This window comes from Pseudorca crassidens, chromosome 3 (genome assembly GCF_039906515.1).
Source record: "Pseudorca crassidens isolate mPseCra1 chromosome 3, mPseCra1.hap1, whole genome shotgun sequence".
Taxonomy (NCBI): Eukaryota; Metazoa; Chordata; class Mammalia; order Artiodactyla; family Delphinidae; genus Pseudorca; species Pseudorca crassidens.
In genome coordinates this window covers 168,488,123-168,507,157 of record NC_090298.1, presented here as the reverse complement: position 1 = coordinate 168,507,157, position 19,035 = coordinate 168,488,123, and the positions used below count along the sequence as shown (strand labels likewise).

Here is a 19,035-nt window from a genome sequence, read left to right as displayed (position 1 = left end):
CCAAATGTGTTTAAATCACACATTGTTTTTGTTTGCTGCTGTTGTTGTTTTGTTTGCTGTTGTTGTTTTTCCCAATCACAGGTTTTGATCAGAGTCCCTGGCACCAGGAGTCCAAAAATCCAGTCCAAGGTCGCAAGCGGACCCCTCCTCCCAGCTTTGTTTGTGGGTGTCCCACGTAAGTGAGGGGAACCCACAGATCGGGAAGTTCTCTCTGGGGGCCGTGGATTAGGCTTCTGCCCCTTCGTAACACTTCTTACCAACCTCAAGGCTCCAGGGAAGCAGGCAGGCCGGTATTACTATGGAGGCCCAGAGAGGGCAGGGAGCCTGCTCAAGGTCACACAGCATTTCGTGGCAAAGTCAGGACTAGACATGGACTCTTCCCTAGGGCTCCCACCCAGGCCTGTTCTAGTCTATTCTCTAAGGGCAGCACCATGGGGCTGCCCTTGAGACTGCCTCTCTGCTCCCTCAAGCTGGACTCTCCACTCCTCCTGCCCCACCACCCAAATCAAAGCTTCAGAGCCGGAAGGCCCCCTCTGCACGGCCATTGTACAGATGGGAATACCAAGGCTAGGGACGGATGAGGGCTGCATACAGAGCAGTGGTCAGAAGCCTGACTCCCAGCGCTCTGGGTGGGCATGGGAGACGCTGCCCCTTCCTGAGGACACAACCCCCTGACTGCGGCCAGGTGACCCAAAGGACCACCACGGCCACACTCAGCCCCCAGCCACAGATAGTGACATAGACACAGAGACTGCACAGACACTGGGCGGGGTGGCGAGGAGAACACATGTGGAGGGGGGCCTGGGGCAGCCCCCCGTGGAGCCTGGGGGGCTGGGCGGGCGGTGAGAGAGAGTGTGAGTGGGTGGGTGGGTGAGGAAAGAGCCTCTTACCTCGGATCGGAGTGCTTTCTGTAAGGGAAGCAGAGAGAGTCAGGTGAATGTCAGAAGGCAGTCCTGGCGGGGCCAGGGGGCCCCAGGGAGGCGGGGCTGGGCCACGAGCCAGGCCTGAACACTCTGTCCCCGGGGGCTGGGAGGGGGCGCTGAGGCAGCCCTGGGCCTACAAACCCTGCAGGCCTTGCTGAGGAAGAATCAGGAGGGCTTCCCATAGGAGGCAAGAATCTCCTGGGGAAGGAGGGGCTGAGTCTAGAAGCCCCTCTGGACTGGCCTGAGGGGCGTGGCCATGCCCCAGGGAGGTCCATGGCCTCACCTGGCCCTGTGGGCTGCCTTTCTTCTGGGTCGAGGGAGGGAGGTCCACGACCTCCCCTTCTATTCCTTCTCGGGAGGGTCACGGAATGATGGGGGTCTCAGGAGTCTTGTTAGAGAAGGGGGAGAGGGGTTAGCGCCCCAGGGCTGGGCATTAATAAAGCAAAGGGAAGGTGTTACAAACAGGCCAAGTAGGAGGGACAGGGGAGGGCAGTGAAAGGGGATGGAGGGCAGAGGGAGGGCCCTGCAGCCTCCTTAATGTCCAAAAGGAAAAGAGGAAGAGAACGATCTATGTGTCTATATGGGCGCTGGGGGCTGGGACACCTCAGGAGACCAGAAATGGTGGTGCCGGGCTAGAGTTTCCCACCCTCTGCTCATCTTCCCAGGGGAGATCTGGGCCCCCTCCCTCTCTGCTGAGGACCTGGGCACCCTAAGGCCAGGGCAGGGAAGCCGCCGAGGGTGAGAAAACACAGCTCTTTCTGTCTGGCCCAGGCCCGTTTTGCAGATGGACAAACTGAGGCCCACAAGGGGCCAAGGAACTGTCATGCCATGAGTCAGAGGCAGGGGTGAGCCTTGAACCCAGCTCTCCAGCCTCCCAGGCTGGGGCCCCTCTAGAACTTTAGGGGGGCCCTATATTATCTCTTACAAAATCCCCAACCTAATGGGGCCACTCCCCCTCTTCACACGGAGGGAGGGGAGACAGGAGGAAGGAGGGGAATTTGCCTAAGGCTGCACCATGGAGAGCGAAAATCTGGGTCAGTGGGAATCTAGGTCAGCTCTGGCTCAGGCTGTTTTGCTACACTTGGACCTATCACCATAGTCCAAGTGACAGAAGGCAAAGGCCAAAGGACAGAACTTCCCAAGATGGCCAAATAGCCCACGGCCACTATGTTGGGAGGAAAAGATACTATACCTCTTGGGTATGAAAGGTGGTTTTGCCTTCTACTCCGAGGAAGATGAGAAGTTACTATCACGGGCCAATATTAGTCATTCTTACCTTAGTAAGAATTAGCCCAGCAAGTTGGATTCAGGGGACTTAGGCTGGGCTGGGAAAAGAGGACGAGATACACCCAGTACTAGCCCAGCTGGAACATTCCTCCCTCTCCCTAGATCCAGCCCGCAAACTTCCGTAATTTCACATTTTCCAGCAGTGTCAAGGCCCAGAATGGGGCAGGGGGTGCCGTATGTGCAAAGCTCCACTAGCCCCTCGTGGTCTTGTCTTTTTTCCTCTTTTCCTTTTGGGCTCCTCTCTCTGCAGCCCCCGGGTGTCCGGATGGGGAGGGCTAGGTGGTCAGGGGCAGGGGGGCGGGTGGGGGGAGACGTTAGTAAACATGCCACGTGGAGTGGGTCACAGTTACTGTCACAGTGGCCGTTAGTCTGAGGGGAGGGGACGGGAAGGGGGGACACGGTGGGGGGGCGGGCGTTAGTTGTTGACGTGGTGAAGAAATTAAACTTACCAAAGGTTTCTGAACGTTTACAACGGAGGGACAAGAAAAGAGAACAGGAACATTAACGGGTGGTTATGCAGAAGCCTGTATCCTCGTGGGTGCGGGAGGGGAGGTCAGAATAATGAGCAGATTGATTACAATTTTCTTTTTTTTCCTTTGGCCGTGCTGTGCGGCTCGTGGGATCTTAGTTCCCCGACCGGGGATCGAACCCGCGCCTCCTGCAGTGGAAGCTCGGAGTCTTAACCACCAGACCACCAGGGAAGTCCCTTGATCATGATTTTTAAAGCAGCTGATGTTCACTGAGCACTTGCTATATGCCAGGCAGCCGGTCAGGGGCCCCTCACAGAAACGCTGGGGAATAGGCACGGTTTAGGAGGATGCTGAGACCCAGGGGATGGGGCGCCGAGGTCCACACTCTTAGTCATTTCATTATATTGGGGCGACAATGGTGGAAACCAGCAGAGAAGCAACTGGATCTCGAAGGTTGCCATCGCTGCTCCAGCTGAACCCCCCAAGCTGCAAACACCCTCAGACGGGGTGGGACGGGGAAGGCTACGTCTCTCCCCAGTGCGAGGTCCAGGTCTCTCCCGGGAAGAAATTCTGGGCTTAACATCTGCCCCTTTTCAGGGTTTGGGTCTTTGCTGAGGGAAGGAGAAAGCAGAGGATGGGCAGACAGGACTCCTCAGAGGACGGGACTGGGCAGTGAGTGGGGGGGGGAGGGGCGCTGAGAATGATGGTGTGGCCTTCAGGCAGGGGTGGCTCCAGGGCGGGGCCCTCAGAGGAAGGGGAGAGAGAAAAGAGAGGGTGCACCAACACGTGTCCATGTGACTGAAACATGCGTAAGTGCCCGTGGGCACAGCCCGACCACACACGTGTCCGCGCCCACAAGGACCAGCCTGAGACGTGCACACGGAAGGGACTGTCATGCGGATACACGTGTGACAGAGACACACGTGGACGAGCTCTGCTATGTGGGGTGGGGAGGCAACCCTGTGCTGATAGCACAGCCTGTGTGTGCCCACAGATGCGGAGCAGGTCAGGACACACAGGGAGCCCGGACACACACACGCGGACGTTCGTGAGGCAGTTAAGACAGCCGACACGAGGCACACACAGCCCCCCAGAGAGATGGACCCACAGACAGGGGCACAGAGGTGCTGTGCTAAGACACGATGGTGGAAGTGCCTGGCCCCAAGGTGGCCAAGGCCTTGTGCTCTGTCCAAGGCTCCCCTGTCCCGGCCGGGGCCTGGACAAACAGGCTGGACTGCCTGTCCGTGCCCCATCACGTCCTTACTGCTTCAGTCTTGGAGACACTCTCTCCCTGCAGCCCTCTACGGCTCCCCAGTACCTTACTTGTCTATGCCCACTATCTCCTCCGGAGACGCCCACTGCTTCAGCACTGGAAATACTCTCTTGCCTTTGCCTTATGCTCCCCTCTACTCCTACCTGTCTGGACCCCATTATATCCGCACTGGACAAGTCTACTGCTTTAGCACAGAAGATACCCTCCCTCTGCCACCTTCCATGGCTCCCCATCACCTCTGCCTGTCTGTTCCCCGACTGTGTCCCCACTGTTGGGGCACTGTAGACACCCACCCTCCTCTGTGGGTTTCCATCACCCGCAACTATCTGTGCCTCATTAGGACCCCACTGCTTGGGTACTGGAGACCCTCTGCCCCTGCGGCCTCTGCAGCTGCCCATCGTTGTACATATCTGGGTCCATTATATCTCCATGCAGGCACTGAAGAACTCTCCCCCTACCATCCGCCATAGCTCCCCATTACCCCTGCCCGTCTATATCCTATCACATCCCCACTGGTTCAGCTCTGAAGACACTTTCTCCCCCAATACCAATGCCCTCCGTGTCTGCGCATCCGCTCTGCCTTTCTGTCCTCCACCTGTCCCCAGGGCTTGGGCCCTGGGATGCCGCCCTCCCCCCTCCACCCTCTGTGGCTCCCGCACCCTCCTGGCCGCCTGTGCTCACCTGACCGCAGCTGCTTGATGCGTCCATCGCTGGCACTGGGGTCCACAGGCAAGAAGTCCTTGAACCAGGTGATCTCGGGGTCAGGGTTGCCACTCGCAGCACAGAGCATGGTAGCTGTCCGTGTCCGCTCTACCACCTTCAGCTGGGGGCCCATGTCGATGTTGGGGAAACCAGGGGGCAGCTGGTCCTCTGAGGGTGGAGACGGGAAAAACAAAGCAGAGGCCCAGTTGTCACAAGTCCATGGCACCAGGGTGGGGCTCCGGGACGGGCCCCGGGTCCAGCCCCTGCCTGGCTGGGTGACCTCCCTGTAGCCTGTTTCTTTCTCTGTCTGTGAGAAAGACCCGTCTCATGTCGGGGAACTGTTGGGAGGACATCAGGGCTAGACCAGTACCTCTGACCCGGGGCGATCCTGCCCCCAGGGGACACTGGGCCATGTCTGGGGACACCTGTGGTTGTCACTCCTGGCATTGAGTCGGTGGGCCCAGGGATACAGCTCCACCCCTCCCAGCGCCTAGGACGGCCCTGCAGAGGATGATCCAGCCCTGATGTCAGCAGCGCAGAGGCTACAAAACCCTTGGGTTACTTTACAGCGGCCGGAAGGAGCTTTTTGGAATGTAAATGGTACCACACCGCCCCCCCGCTGCCAGTGGCCCCCACCACCCTCTGGAGGAACCCAGCCTCCTTGCCCGACGCTGGCCCCCGCCGGCCTCGGCTGCCCCGTCGCACGCCAGCCTCACACTTCTCGCTCTCTCCATCCAGCCTCACCAGTCATCTTGGTCCCCAAAGTCATCACGCCCCCTCCTGCATCACCCCTGGGCATCCACGTCACCTCGGGCTAGCTCGTGGCCCCAAGTTATAAATCCTCCTGGGGACTTCCCTGGCGGTCCAGTGGTTAGGACTCCATGCTTCCACTGCAGGGAGCATGGGTTTGATCCCTGGTTGGGGAACTAAGATCCTGCATGCCGCAAAGCATGGCCAAAATAATAACAATAATCATAAAAAGTTCTCCTGGACTCCAGAACATCCAAGTGTCAAACTCCATGGATCGTGATGTATCCGCGTCTCCGCCATCTCCCTACCACCCCATGCAGGCCCTGGCACACAGCAGGTGTGCCTACTACTGAGCCCGTGCTCTAGAGCCCACAAGCCACAACTACCGAAGCCCATGTGCCACAACTACCGAAGCCCATGTGCCACAACTACTGAGCCCATGTGCCACAACTACTGAGCCCACGTGCCACAACTACTGAGCCTGCGTGCCACAACTACTGAAGCGCGTGTGCCTAGAGCCCGTGCTCCGCAGCAAGAGAAGCCACCGCAATGAGAAGCCCGCGCACCTCAACGAGGAGTAGCCCCCGCTCGCCTCAACTAGAGAAAGCCCGCGCGGAGCAACGAAGACCCAACAGCCAAAGATAAATAAATTTAAAAAACAAAAAGAGTGGATATACGTATTTGTATAACAGATACACTTTGCTGTACAGCTGATACTAATACAACACTGTAAGTCAATTATATCCCAATAAAAAATTTTTTTAAAAAAAGAAGAAGAATGTGGTTCTGGCCTGAGGCGATGGGGCGGGTGGCCTTCGTTCATGTAATTTGCACATCGCACCATGGGCTCCATGGCCTGACTCAGCTGGAGTTGATGCCAGGGTGGGGTACGCAGCTCATCAGCCTCCCACCAGGTCCCACCCCCCTCTTGCACCTTTGCCCTCCCCCTCCAGCACCTGGACTCCTGGATCCTTTTGCTCTCACCCCTAAAACCCCCAGCTCTGGTCTGGCCTGTCATCTCCAGTGGACAAAGGGTCCCCTGGGGTAGGGCAGGCTTCCTCAGCTAAAATTAAAACAGCCACTAGCCCCCTTGTTATGGGCTGAAATGTGTACCTCCCCCCTCCTCCAGTACACAGGTTGAGGCCCTAACCCTCGGGACCTCAGAATTAGATTGTATTTGGAGACAGAGTCTTTAGAAAGGTCATTAAGTCAAATGCGGTATTAGGGCGACCCTCATCCAACGCGACTGGTGTCCTCATAAGAAGAGGAGATTAAGAACACACAGAGTGGAGACCATGTAAAGACCCAGGAGAAGACGGCTGTCTCTGAGGCAAGGAGAGAGGCCTCAGAAGGAACTAACCCTGCCGACACCTTGATCTAGGACCTCCAGCCTCCAGACTGAAAAAAACATGTGATGTAAGCCGCCCAGACTGTGGTACTTCGTCAGAGCAGCCCTAGCAAACTAACACAGTCCCTGCCCCACCCCTGATGGACAAGTGACAAAAAAGTGATCGCACGCAGGGCTGATGAGACCGAGGAGAGACAGGCCTGAGAGTCCACAGCTGGCAGGAATGTTCGTTGGTACAGCGGGACCGGAAGGGGTGAGTTGGTACCATCCACCTGAGACCCCCCGAGCCCTCAGCTCAGCGGCTGGCTCCCCAGGCCCGTGCACTCAAGTAGGAAGGCAGAGGTATGCCTGAGGCACTGAGAGTAACGGCAAAATGCTGGCGACAATCTAAACACCTGTCAACAGACACCTGGGCCATCTATGGATGGGTCCCCAAAACAAGCAGAAGGAATCGCCTTACAGACAGATTCGTAACAAACTCCAAGATGCATTCCTAAGTGGACAGAGTTCAGTGTGAAAGATGTGTAGACCAAGGATCAAAAACTACAGCCCCTGGGACTTCCCTGGTGGCGCAGTGGTTAAGAATCCGCCTTCCAATGCAGGGGATGTGGGTTCGATCCCTGCTAGGGGAACTAAGATCCCACATGCTGCGGGGCAACTAAGCCTGCGTGCTGCAACTGAGCCTGTGTGCTCTGGAGCCCGCACGCCGCACCGCACGCCGCAACAAGAGAGAAGCCCGTGCACCGCAATGAAAGATCCCGCGTGCTGCAACTAAGACCCGGCGCAGCCAAATTAATTAACTCATTAATTAAAAGAAAACAGAAACAAAAAACTACAGCCCCTGGGCCAAACCTGGGGCCCCGCTTGTTTTTGTTGATAAAGTTTTATTGGTGCATGGCCACGTCCATTGGTTTCCTCATCATCGACACGGCTTTCCTGAACTGAGAAGTTGCAAGAGACGCTGTCTAACCTGCAGAGTCAAAAATATTTACTCTGGTGTTTTATAGAAGAAGCTTGCTGCCTCTTGGTAAAGATAAAGCTGCTATTTGCGTAAAAAGGAAATAGTAAATGTTTATTTGCTTACACATGCCCAGGAGGGGCACCGGGCATGGTGGGTGTGTTGGGGGAGGGACAGGGGGCTGGGAAGAGGTGGGCCAGAGGCCACCATGTGGGGAGGGAACAGAGATCCAGGTACATGGAAGGGGCAGGAGGCCAAGACGGGGTAAGGGAGAGCCTGGCCGGGGCACCATCACCTGTGTCCCCAGTTAAACAAGAGAGCTGTGGTTCCGGCCCAGGCAGGGGTCGCTTCGTAGAGGAAGACGGCCCCAGTCCCAAGTCCTGGGCACTATGTACCAGGCCCTGTAAGGTAGCTTTCTGTGCCCACCTCTGAGATGGGATCTATTTCACAGAGGGGGAAACTGAGGCTCAAACACATGCGTACCTGCCCGGGTCATACAGCCAGGACACAGCAAGGCTGGGATTTGAACCCAGGCCGGGCTAAGCCTGGAGGAAGCTGGGTGTGGCCGGCATCTGCAGAACCCCCAAGCCGGGCCTGGACCTGTGGGGTCGGATGGGGTGGCTGGATCCTGTCTGAGCTCGTTCCACACCCAGTTTGTTCTTCCCGGCCCGAGGCCTGGACCACCTCATGCATGGTTCTGATTGGCTACTGATGACGTCACCGGAGGTTCGGGCCAAGACAACTGGGCCTCAATTCTTGGTGCTCAAAGCTGGCCCAGGCGTGCTGGGGGCTGGGTCTGCTGGTGTCCCTCTGTGCACCCGTTTCCTGTGTGTGTGTGTGTGTGTGTGTGTGTGTGTGTGCGCGCGCGTGCACGAGTGTGCATGCGTGCTCACCCACGTATGCACCCGCACCCCACGCGTGTCCACACATGAGCACTTCCTGGGTGCGTGCAGCCCCGCGAGGGGCCCCCGTGAGTGCCTGTGGGCGGCAGCCAGCCAGGGTGGGGGAGGCCGCGGCCGCCTGACGTTACCGAGAGCTCCTAATTAAACAAAAATGTTCATCGAGTACCACACTGTGCCTGATTCCTCGGAGTTTAATTAAAACAGCAGCGCGGGAGGTGTGAGCAGGGTCCACAATCAGATGGCAGCGGAGGAAGGGAAGCTGGGGGTGCTGGGCCCGGCAGCCCAGACCTTCCCGCTCAGCCGCGGGGGGGTGGGGTGGGGGGGGAGGGTGTCCCTGGGGATCGGGGCGCGGGGGGGCGGCCCGAGGCGGTGGAGGCAGGGGGCACAGGCGTTCTGGGTCAAACGCTCTGGGCTGGGCGCCCAGCCCAAGCGCCACGTCTTTCTAGGCGGCCCGAGAACAGAGAGATGCCAAGGGTCTTGTTGGGGGAGGCGGAGAACGGAGATGTGTCTTTCCCAGACTCCCAGAGACTGTGCGGTTAATAGATTCACAGCGTGTCCTTTTAACTCTCTGAGCGCTTACAAAGGAGGCTGGCACAGTGGGGGGGGGGGGGGGGGGGGCGGGGCGGGAGGCGGGCTGTTCCTGAGAAAGGTCAGGGCAAAAATATCTGCTGGGAAGAGGCGGGGCGGGCTGGGGCGGGTGGACTCCTCCCCTTCCCTCCTCCTCCCTCAATCCGCCAGCAGGATGGGCTCCAGGACACACACACAATGAAACTATGAGGCCTCTTGTTAAAAAATTACTAGGAATTTCCAGGCGGTAACGGCAGAGCTTTCTGAGGGCGGTCGCACACCAGGGTCTGGGACCACGTGCCCCTGCGGCCAATGTGACAGCTCCTCCCAGAGCTCCAAGCTGACCGTGGCTCCATTGCCTGGGAGGACATGGGATGACTCCCAAGCTGGGAGCCGCATGTGGGGGCCACCTGCCCCCAATGGCTGGCAGTGGCTTGTACTTTTTTTTTTTTTTTTCCTTTTGTCCATGCCGCGCAGCATATGGGATCTTAGTTCCCTGACCAGGGATCCCGCATCCCCTGCAGTGGAAGCGCAAAGTCTTTAACCAATGGACCACCAGGGAAGTTCCAAGTGGCTTCTACTTAGAGATCAGACAGGGTCAGGGTGCCCCTGTAGGCGACAGGCAGAAAATCCACCTACCCACCCACCCACCTGACAGCTGCAGTATGGCTGGTGGCAGCTGTCTTGTCACAACCAGAATAACAACGACAGTAATAACAGTATCAGATCGGTAGAATCAATCAAGTGCTTGTTCCCCTCGTGGCACCATGCTGGTCCCCCACTTGTATCTAGTTCTGAAACAATCCCTTGTGGTGAACATCATTATTATCCCACTTTGGAGGTGAGGACACTGCAGCTCAGAGAGGTTCATTAACTTGCCCAAGGTCACAAAGCTACGGAGGGGCAGTGCCAGGATGCGAACTCAAGTTGCAGGCCCCTGGGTTAAAACCGCCTTGCAAGGGAGAAGGCAGCAGGGAGCAGCTGGGGTCGGGGGCAGGCGGGTTTGTGGTGAGACTGTCTGAATGATACTGGTTTACAATAAGGAAGCCATTTCCTGGTCCCTAGCCCACCTGAATGAGGCCAGCAAGAAGCCCACAGGAAGGATCTGTGTGAATCTATGAGGAGGTGGTATTTAGCTGTTTCTGCCTAGCCAGCCTTCTATTCCTCCTTTGTTTCTTTAAGGGAACCACCCCTTACTGACCCCACTACTTGACTCCAAGGAAGACTCTGCCGATCAGAGTATTTGTTCCTCCAGACACAGTGACCAGCTCAGGGATGGTCATCTGACCCAAGCTGGGCCAACGAACAGCAACGGTCCTGGGTCATTTAGTCCAGGGGGCCCCGGAACCTGGGGCTAATGGGCGGAATCCCACTAAGGATACCGTTGATAGGGAAGAAAACAAACCCAGAGGTAGAAAGTGAACTCTGAGAACATCATGTGTGCTCCTGGATCCAGCTGAACCTGAAGCTCGTCTACTCCACAGAGATTTTAATTACATGAACCAATGAATTCTCAGTTTGAGTTGGATCTGCCTCTTGTAATCAGAAGAGCACGATTAAGATGACAAATGAAGATGACTCTAGTCCCTTAACACTCTTCTTTTCGGCAAAGACTCAGTAAATTCCTACCAGAAGGCTCTGGGCCCCAGTTGTATTACAGGCTAAAAAAAGGAGATCAAGGTCCTCCCCAAAGAGAAAATCCAAAGCAAGACTTTCATGAATCCCTTTGGTATTTGTCCCCAAAGTCCAGGCCCCAGGTCCTCCCGACCCACCCCGGGGAGCCCAATACCTCGGAGGACAGTGAGCTTGGCATGGACGGTGATCTCCCCGACTGAGTTCTGGGCCACACACTCGTACACGTTCTCATCCCGGGGTGTCCGGAGTGGCTGGATCCTCAGCACGGCCCCCGCACTCCCATCAAACTCGATCGTCTGCCATGGGTAGGGGACAAAGGTCAGGGTGAGGCTGGGGTCCCAGGCGTGAACAGGAGAGGAGCTGGGGGCTGTACACACGTGTGTATACATCCATGTAAAGACAGTGGAGGCAGAAAACGGTCTGTACAAGTAAAGGGTATTGTGCATAAGTGGGTGTGTGACTCTCGCACGTAAGTCTGGTGACAGGCATGCGAAGGCATGCTGGACGTGGAAATGTGTGTGTCTGACCATATACTTGTGCACAGAGTTGTGAGTTCCCTTCTGTGTGCAGTGGTGAGATAAGATTCAGAGAGGGCAGGGAGTTGCTTGAGGCCACACAGCACAAAGGTGGCAGAACAAGCGGGCCTGAAGGGCCCTCATGGGGCACATGGTAGGGGGTGCACGTGGCAGAGAGTGGGTGGGAGAAGAGAAGGGACCTGTCTGGAGAGGGTGCCTGCCCTGACTGCCCATGCTCCATCTGGCGAATGTTTCTGGGACAGCTTCTGTGGCTGAGCTGCCATGGCCCCGTCCAGGGGTGCGGCTGGTCCTCAGCTGTCTCCCCTCCCCTCCCCCCCTCCCCGACTCACCTCAAAGCGCTGCGAATTGACCTTCTTGCCCTTCTTGTTCCAGGTCACGCGTGGCTTGGGATCTCCCGTGGCCTGACACACAAAGGAGGCCACGCCCCCTGACACGCCAATCTGGTCCTTGGGTTCTTTGATGAACCTCGGGGGCTCTGGGGAGAGAGCAGGAAGCGGAGGGGCTCTGGTGGGCCAGGGCATGTGACAAGGACCCTATGGGGCCAGGTAAACATGCCCTCCATCCTCTGTCCGGACACAGAGATACCATGTGGGCCCGACAGGAGGGCTGGAGAGAAGAAGAAATGATACCACTGCCCCCTGTGGGCACCCCGGGCCCTGCCCAGCACCTCCACCCCCCGACCCAGATACAACGGCCACACATACTCACACGAGGACACACCTCACGTGGGCACACCTGCTCAGACCCAGTGCCACAGGGGAAGGTGAGAGGGGACACCCCTGAGACTTCGGGGTCCCTAAATTCAGCCCCTGAAGGCCCTCAGTAGTGACCAGCCAAACTATGGAGGGTCCTTGATCTTAAAAAGACCTGGGAGGAGAGAACTTGGTCTAATCAATCCCTGATGGGACATGTGGGGAGACGGAGGCATCAAACAGGGAAGCAGAGGGGGTGACCAAGGGACCTGAGGTCACAGCCAGACCAGAGATGGAACCCAGGGCTCCAGCCTCTTCATCTGGGGGAGGTGTCCAAACACAAGGAGTCAGAGCTGGAGGCCAGGGCTGAACATGGGCGATCGGATGCCGCCAACCACTAGAGCAAGTGCTTATTGAGCGCCTACTGTATGCGGACGGTGTACACTCAGCAACATGTCCTTCTGACAGTGCTGGGGGACAGAGCCACCATGATCCTCATTTCACACTCGAGGAAACCAAGGCACAGACCAGGCAAGGCACTTGCTTCGACACAGCCAGCCAGTGGCTGTGCGGGGATTTGAACTGGGCTGGTCCTGTGCCCCCATCCTTTGCCCCTCGTGATGATCTGATGTGCTAAGTCTCCCCCAGGAAAGTCTCAAGTGGGAGCTACTATGTCTTTGATGCCTACACAGCCTCAACTCGGCACGTGGCACAGGCTACGGTACCTGAGAGTTCATTAACATTGTCCTCTTTTTTTATTGACTTTTCACAGTAACCTCTGAATCGCCCAAAGGGATACTGGATTTCCATCCACAGTAATATGCTACAATGTAGCCCATAAAATGAATTCAGTTACTTCTGAGAGTTTTACCGACAGACCCAAGGGCTGCAACATACTTACAAGGTCCTGAGGGAAATAACCTACATATCCAACAAAACAACAAAAGGGGACGATTAAATGAACACTGGGCCACCCACTAAGTGGAATACTATGCAGCTGTAAAAAGGGACAAGAATGCTTTTGTAACGAACTTCTAGGACAGGAACAGCAAGATACACTCTGAAATGGACAAAAAGTGAGGGGTAAAAAGTATAGTAAATGCTCCTGTTTGTGTGATGAGAAAAATGAAAATGGGGAAAGCGTGTGTGTGTGTGTGTGTGCGCGCGCGCGCGCGCGTGCGCACGCACAGAAACAACAGCTGCCTCTGGGAGGAGAAAGCAGGTGGCTGGACACAGGGGAAAGAAGGCTTCATACCCTGGTAACTTTTTTACATTTAGAACTATTTGAAGATAAACTGGAATTATTATTTTTGTAAGGTTTGAATAGAAAGGTGAGCCAATTAAAGAAATATATTAAGTAAGTAAAAGTTTGGGCTCTGAGGAGAGGCAGAGAGAGGATGAACAACGCAAGCTTGAGCAAGGCCAGGCCTCCGAGCACTGAGCCACTCAGGTTCACCTAGAAAGTTCTGGCTGCTCAGAAGTGCCGAGAAGTTCAAGGAGGCCTCAGCTTCCAAGTCTGGGTGCCACAGAGCCCAATTTCTCCCATCTGTGACTCAGGCTGGGCTTTGAACAAAAGAGAGTCCCCGCCTCAGCGCCTTGACTGGCCTCGCCTCCCTCATTCCAGGCTGTGCTCCCATTGATATGACCATGTAAGTCTACACTGGCCACCTCCCTGGAAAATCAGCAGACCCACTGCATGCAGGCATCAGTGGGCTCACTCAAAGCCTGTGTATCTTACCGGGGAAGTGATTGTTGATTCCACTGTACAGATGGGATTGTACAGATTCAGGGAGTTTAATGAGCTTGCATGACGTCACACAGCTCAGAAATGACAGCAACAGGGCTGGATCCTGGGTCTATCAGTCCCCAAGCCCACGTCTTCTGTTCCTCTCACCTCCAGGCCCTGAGCCTGATTTCGATGTTTTTGCTCCACGCTGAGCCCTGGACTGGGCCTGCCTCTCTGGCTCTGCCTTGCCTGGGTTGCCCCTCCTACAGGAATGGTGACTGGGGCCATGTGGGTCCCCAGCCAAGGTCATGGGGGGAAGTCTCTGTGGTCAGGTCAGGAATCTCGCTTCTGAGAAAAATCCTCCCTGGGGAGCCACTGGAAGGAAGGGCAGAAGTGGGCTGCAGGGAGTGAGAAGCATCCAGCTGCCTTTTTACAACTCGGAGCTGGGAAGACACCCCGAGCACCCTCCAATCCGCGAAACGAGACACGATGGGAGCCCGTGCTGTCCCTCCTCCTCTCTTCATCTGGCGGCTTCAACCTCAGCTCAGCCAGCACCTCCCCCAGGGAGCCTTCTTGGATTACCACTGGCCGGGTCAGGACCCCCTCTGTCCCCATCCTTCCATGGCGCCCCCTTCCATCACGGCCCCGATCACACTGGGTTGAAATACTTGGTTATGTGCCACCTGGCAGGGTGAGCATGAAACAGACCCCACTCTTTGGGACCCCACCACACCACTTCTCTGTGCCCGGTGACCCCTGAAAAACTGGGGCTTTGAACCTTGATGCTTGCCTAATACTGGGCCCAATGAAGCTGCCCACTCGCTCCCTGGCGCCCCCTCGCTGCAGGGCAGACGCCTCTCAGCTTACCTCCAGGCAGCTCTGGGATCCCAGCCAGCCCGGAAGAGCTTTCTCCGTCCGCTGCATCCCCCATTAGAATATTTCTTGCAGATGCTTAGATTCTCTCATTTGGACAAACCCTCCCTTCCTCTTCTTGGAAAAAGGGGCCCCAAACATAAGAAAGACACACTGGGGTATGGCCGCAGCCTGTGGCAAGCAAGCGCTCCTTTTGTGCTGGGCCTGTTCTCACACCCAGCTCTATTCTGAGGCTCAGAAAGGGTGAGCGACTGGCCCCCAGTCACCCAGCTTGTGACGGACAAGAGCTAAGATTCCAACCTGGTCCTATTGGGCTCCCAAAGCCTTGCAAATAGTACACCCGATATACAGGGTTGTGGGTCTTCAGTGATGGAGAGCACCCTGGTGTTCCTGTTTCTTAGATGAAGAGACCGAGGTTCAGAGTGGCGATGCCAACAGCGCAGAGCCTGGGAAGGGCTTGGCCTGATTTCTGTTTTTCCATTTCAGATTTTGCAGAGAAAACTCTGGTGCCAGAGCTGGAGACCCACCCACCAGTCCCCTCCAACCCAGCCTGGACTGGCCGCACAGCACCCTGGGAAGGCCCCACAGGACCAGAAGCTGTTTTTAGGGCAGAAATCACTCCTCTTGGTGCTGGATGGTGGACACATCAGCTGCCTGCCCGGGCTCTCTACCAACTGACAGCCCCCACCCGAATGGTTTCCTGAGGACCTGGGCTACTCCTTGAAGCTGGCAGTGCCAATCACGGTGCCCACAGCCCCTCTGCTGGCCCCCAGATGACAGGGTTCCTGCTAAACAGACCACCTCCTGGGGTCAAGATGCCCCAGCTTTGGAGACGGAGACCTGGGTTTGAGTCTAGGCCACTACCAACACCTAAAGGGATACAGTAGTAACAATTCCAGGGGAAATCCCTGGCGGTCCAGTGGTTAGGACTCCGCACTTCCACTGCAGGGGGCATGGGTTCGATCCCTGGTCAGGGAACTAAGATCCCACATGCTACACGCAGTGTGGCCAAAAAAAAAAAAAAAAAGAATTTCAGGGCTCACTGAGGGAGCATCCACGGAGCTAGCCCCGTGCTGATAGCCTGGGTCACACTCCCTCATGGCTCACCTGGACCACTGCAGTCTCCTCTGCCCTGGCATCCCCCCATCCTGTCCTCCCCAGCCTCAAGTCTGTCCTCCCTCAGCAGCCAGAGGACACCTGTGAGCACCTCAGTCAGGACCTGCTGCTCCTCTGCCCACAGCCCTCCAGGGCTCCCACCTCCCTGGGGTACAAGCCACGTCCTCTCTGCTGCCCACAAGGCCCTGCACAACCTGCCCCGTCCCCTCCCTGCCCTCCCCTCCTCCCTCTCTCCCCCTCGCTCACTCTGCTCCAGACACACAGGCCTCCTCACTGTTCCTCCAACACACCAGGCACAGTTCTGCCCCAGGACCTTTGCACAGGTTATGCCTTCTGCCCAGCACACCTTCCCCCTAGACATGCATGGGGTGCACTCCTCAGCTCCTTTAGGTCTCTGTTCAGATGTCATCTCCTTGGTGTGATCTTCCCCGATGCCCTCCCACCCATTTGAAATGCAGCCCCTAAACCTCCACTCATGCTCTCATCTCCCTTCCTGTTTATCTTGCTCCCGGGCACATCCACCATCCAGCACACTTGGTGTCTCTCCCTCAAGATTATCAGCTCCAAAAGGGGGTGGGGGGTTTCCCTGGTGGTGCAGTGGTTGGGAGTCCGCCTGCCGATGCAGGCGACGCGGGTTCGTGCCCCGGTCCAGGAGGATCCCACATGCCACGGAGCGGCTGGGCCCGTGAGCCATGGCCGCTGAGCCTGCGCATCCGGAGCCTGTGCTCCGCAACGGGAGAGGCCACAACAGTGAGAGGCCCGCGTATCACACACACAAAAAAGAGGGTGGGATATCTGTTTTGTCTCGCAGGTCTAAACCAGTGCCTGGCACACAGTAGGTGCTTATGAAAAACCCACTGAATGAATGAGAGCACAGCCCCACCCATGGTCACACGATAGAGCGAGGATTCGAACTCAGGACAGGACAGCCTCCAAACTCTGGGATCTCTACCCCCTCCTCACAATGGTCACTTTGCAGCCTCAGTTTCCTCACCTGTCAATGGGAATGATCTCAGCATCCTGCCCAAGGCTGGTTAATTACCACTGGAGCAAGATGTCAAAGTCGTAAATATATGATTTATTCCACTAGTGTAAGTTCAATCAGTGGTGGTCACGTGGGGGTACCATCGAGGGGATGGGGCCAGGGATGCTACTCTGCACCCCACAGTGCCCAGGACGGCCCCCCACTCCCTGAGAATGCTCTGGCCCCGACCTCAGCAGTGCCGAGGGCAGGGGAAACCCTGCGTTAAGTGAATGAATGAAAAGCTAAAACTGCTCAGCCCTCGGCCCACTATTCCCACTGCAAGGAATAGAGCACAGAAGACACAGGCCCTGGGAGGTGACCAGATAGATCGCAGCCCAGGCATGCCTGGCTGTGTGGGGTGATGGGTAGCAACCCGGGCTCTGGCACCAGGCAGACTGGCCGATTCCTGGCTGTAAAACGTAACCTCACTGTGCCTCAGTTTCCCCATCTGTACAATGGGGGTGGGGAGAATAGCCTCCATCTCATCAGGTGGTGGTGGCTGATGTGAATGTGTTAGGCAGTTACTACAAAATAATATAAAAACGAGAAAAAGCACGGATGGACGAGGCAGGTGTGTATGCCTCTGGTGTTCTCACCCAGGGGCAATAATTACCATGCTCGTGGTAACCCGGGATTGTGGACCTACTGTGTGCAAGCAGCGTGCAGGGGTTTATCGTGTGTCCTTGTCCCAGGAATGCTGGGAGATGAATGATGCCGAGTTTCATTCTGTCAAGGTAGAAATGGCCGCTGAGCGAGGTTGAGTCACTAGCCCAAGGTCACACAGCAGGTTAGCAGTGAAGTCAGGATTCAAACCCAGCCTAACAGCAGATCCCAGTTTCTTTCCCTGCTGACCTGACCCTTTGTGTCCCCATCAGCCTAATGACACCTCCTCTAGGCCCCTCGTGGTGGGACAGACCGTGGCATTAGGACTAGGACTGATTCTCATCCTCTCCATGTTACTGCCAGAAGCACAGCCTTGCCCATCCCCAAACTACACCAACATCTTTCTTCACCTCCAGGCGTTTCTGTGTGCTAACACCTTCGCCAGTAATGCCCTTTCTATTGGTAAACTCCTATACACCCACAAAACCCCAGCTCCAATGCTCTCTCTCCCAAGAAGCCTCCCCTGGCTCTGCCTGGGAAGGTTTGATTGATTGCCTGTGTGTCTACGAACTGGGTGCTGGTATTTCCACCTGTGGCAAGGGAAGGAAAACTCTGTGGCTACCTCAGGAGTGACTTCAAGTAAGCCCCAGTCCCCTCTGAGCTTTGGTTTCTCTCATGGAAAAACGGGGATGGTAGTGAAACTAGCATGCTGGGTTCTGTGAGGTGGAGGGAGGTGGAGCAGGTATAGCCTGCATTTAGCACTGGGCTTGGCGCAGATTCAACGCTGGGCAAACAGACACTGTCATCACCGCCAGCATGACTGCTTTTTCATACCATTCTTGTCATTCACCTCTGCACCTCTCAGGGCCCAGTGCACAGCAAGCATTCTGCTCGGCCTCTTTCACAGAGCACAGAGGCTCTGCACGGCAAAACCAGCACCCTCCCCACCCCCCCGGGGGGGGACACGTGTTCGCACGTGCACATGCAAACTCAAGACGCCCACACTTACCTTCTGTGGCACAGCCTCCTACCAGCAGGACCACGAGGAGGCCCATGGGACCAACCACAGATGCCACACCATGGCACCAGGCAGGCGCCATGCTCGGCCGTGACCTGCAACCTCCAACCTCTGGCCCTGGAGGGGGGATGGCCCCCCCCCCCACGGTCCCTCACAGAGAGGCCTCAAGCCAAGCGTCAGTCGGGGCAGCGTCTGCAGAGACAAAAAGAGGGGCCGTGAGAGGGGAGCAGGGGAATCCAGGGGGCCTTCATGGGGGAGGCAGCAGGAGGATCACAGAGGGGCAGAGGAGAGTCACGGGATGAGACGGTGAGGGTTACAGGACAATGGGGGAGGGTCAGGGGGCGACGATGGGGCAGAAAGAAAGTGCTGAGCCCCACGATGAACTGAATGTTGTGTCCCTCCCCACCAAGCTATTATGTTGAAACCTAACCCTCAGTGTGATGGTCTTAGGGGCCTTTGGGAGGTGATTAGGTCATGTGGTGGAGCCCTTGTGAATGGGATTAGTGCCCTTATAAAGAGACCCAGAGAACTCCCTCCTCGCTCCCCGCCACCATGTGAGGACATAGCAAGATGGTCGTCTGTGAATCAGGAAGCAGGTTCTCACCAGACACCAATTCTGCCACCGCCCTGAT

General features: G+C 56.6%; 1 protein-coding gene across 1 annotated transcript in view; it reads right to left on the bottom strand.

Moving 5' to 3' along the window:
- The window catches only part of PTPRS (protein tyrosine phosphatase receptor type S), a 63,791-nt gene extending 45,238 nt beyond the window's left edge, over positions 1-18,553 (bottom strand). Inside the window, exons 1-4 of the mRNA XM_067734081.1 lie at positions 18,395-18,553; positions 11,681-11,826; positions 10,970-11,111; positions 4,635-4,823 (exon numbers count right to left, since the gene is read on the bottom strand). Coding sequence (XP_067590182.1) covers positions 4,635-4,823; positions 10,970-11,111; positions 11,681-11,826; positions 18,395-18,485 — 568 coding nt within the window. The 5' untranslated portion in view covers positions 18,486-18,553. The remainder of the gene's footprint in view (positions 1-4,634; positions 4,824-10,969; positions 11,112-11,680; positions 11,827-18,394) is intronic.
- Between the last annotated feature and the right edge of the window lie 482 nt (positions 18,554-19,035).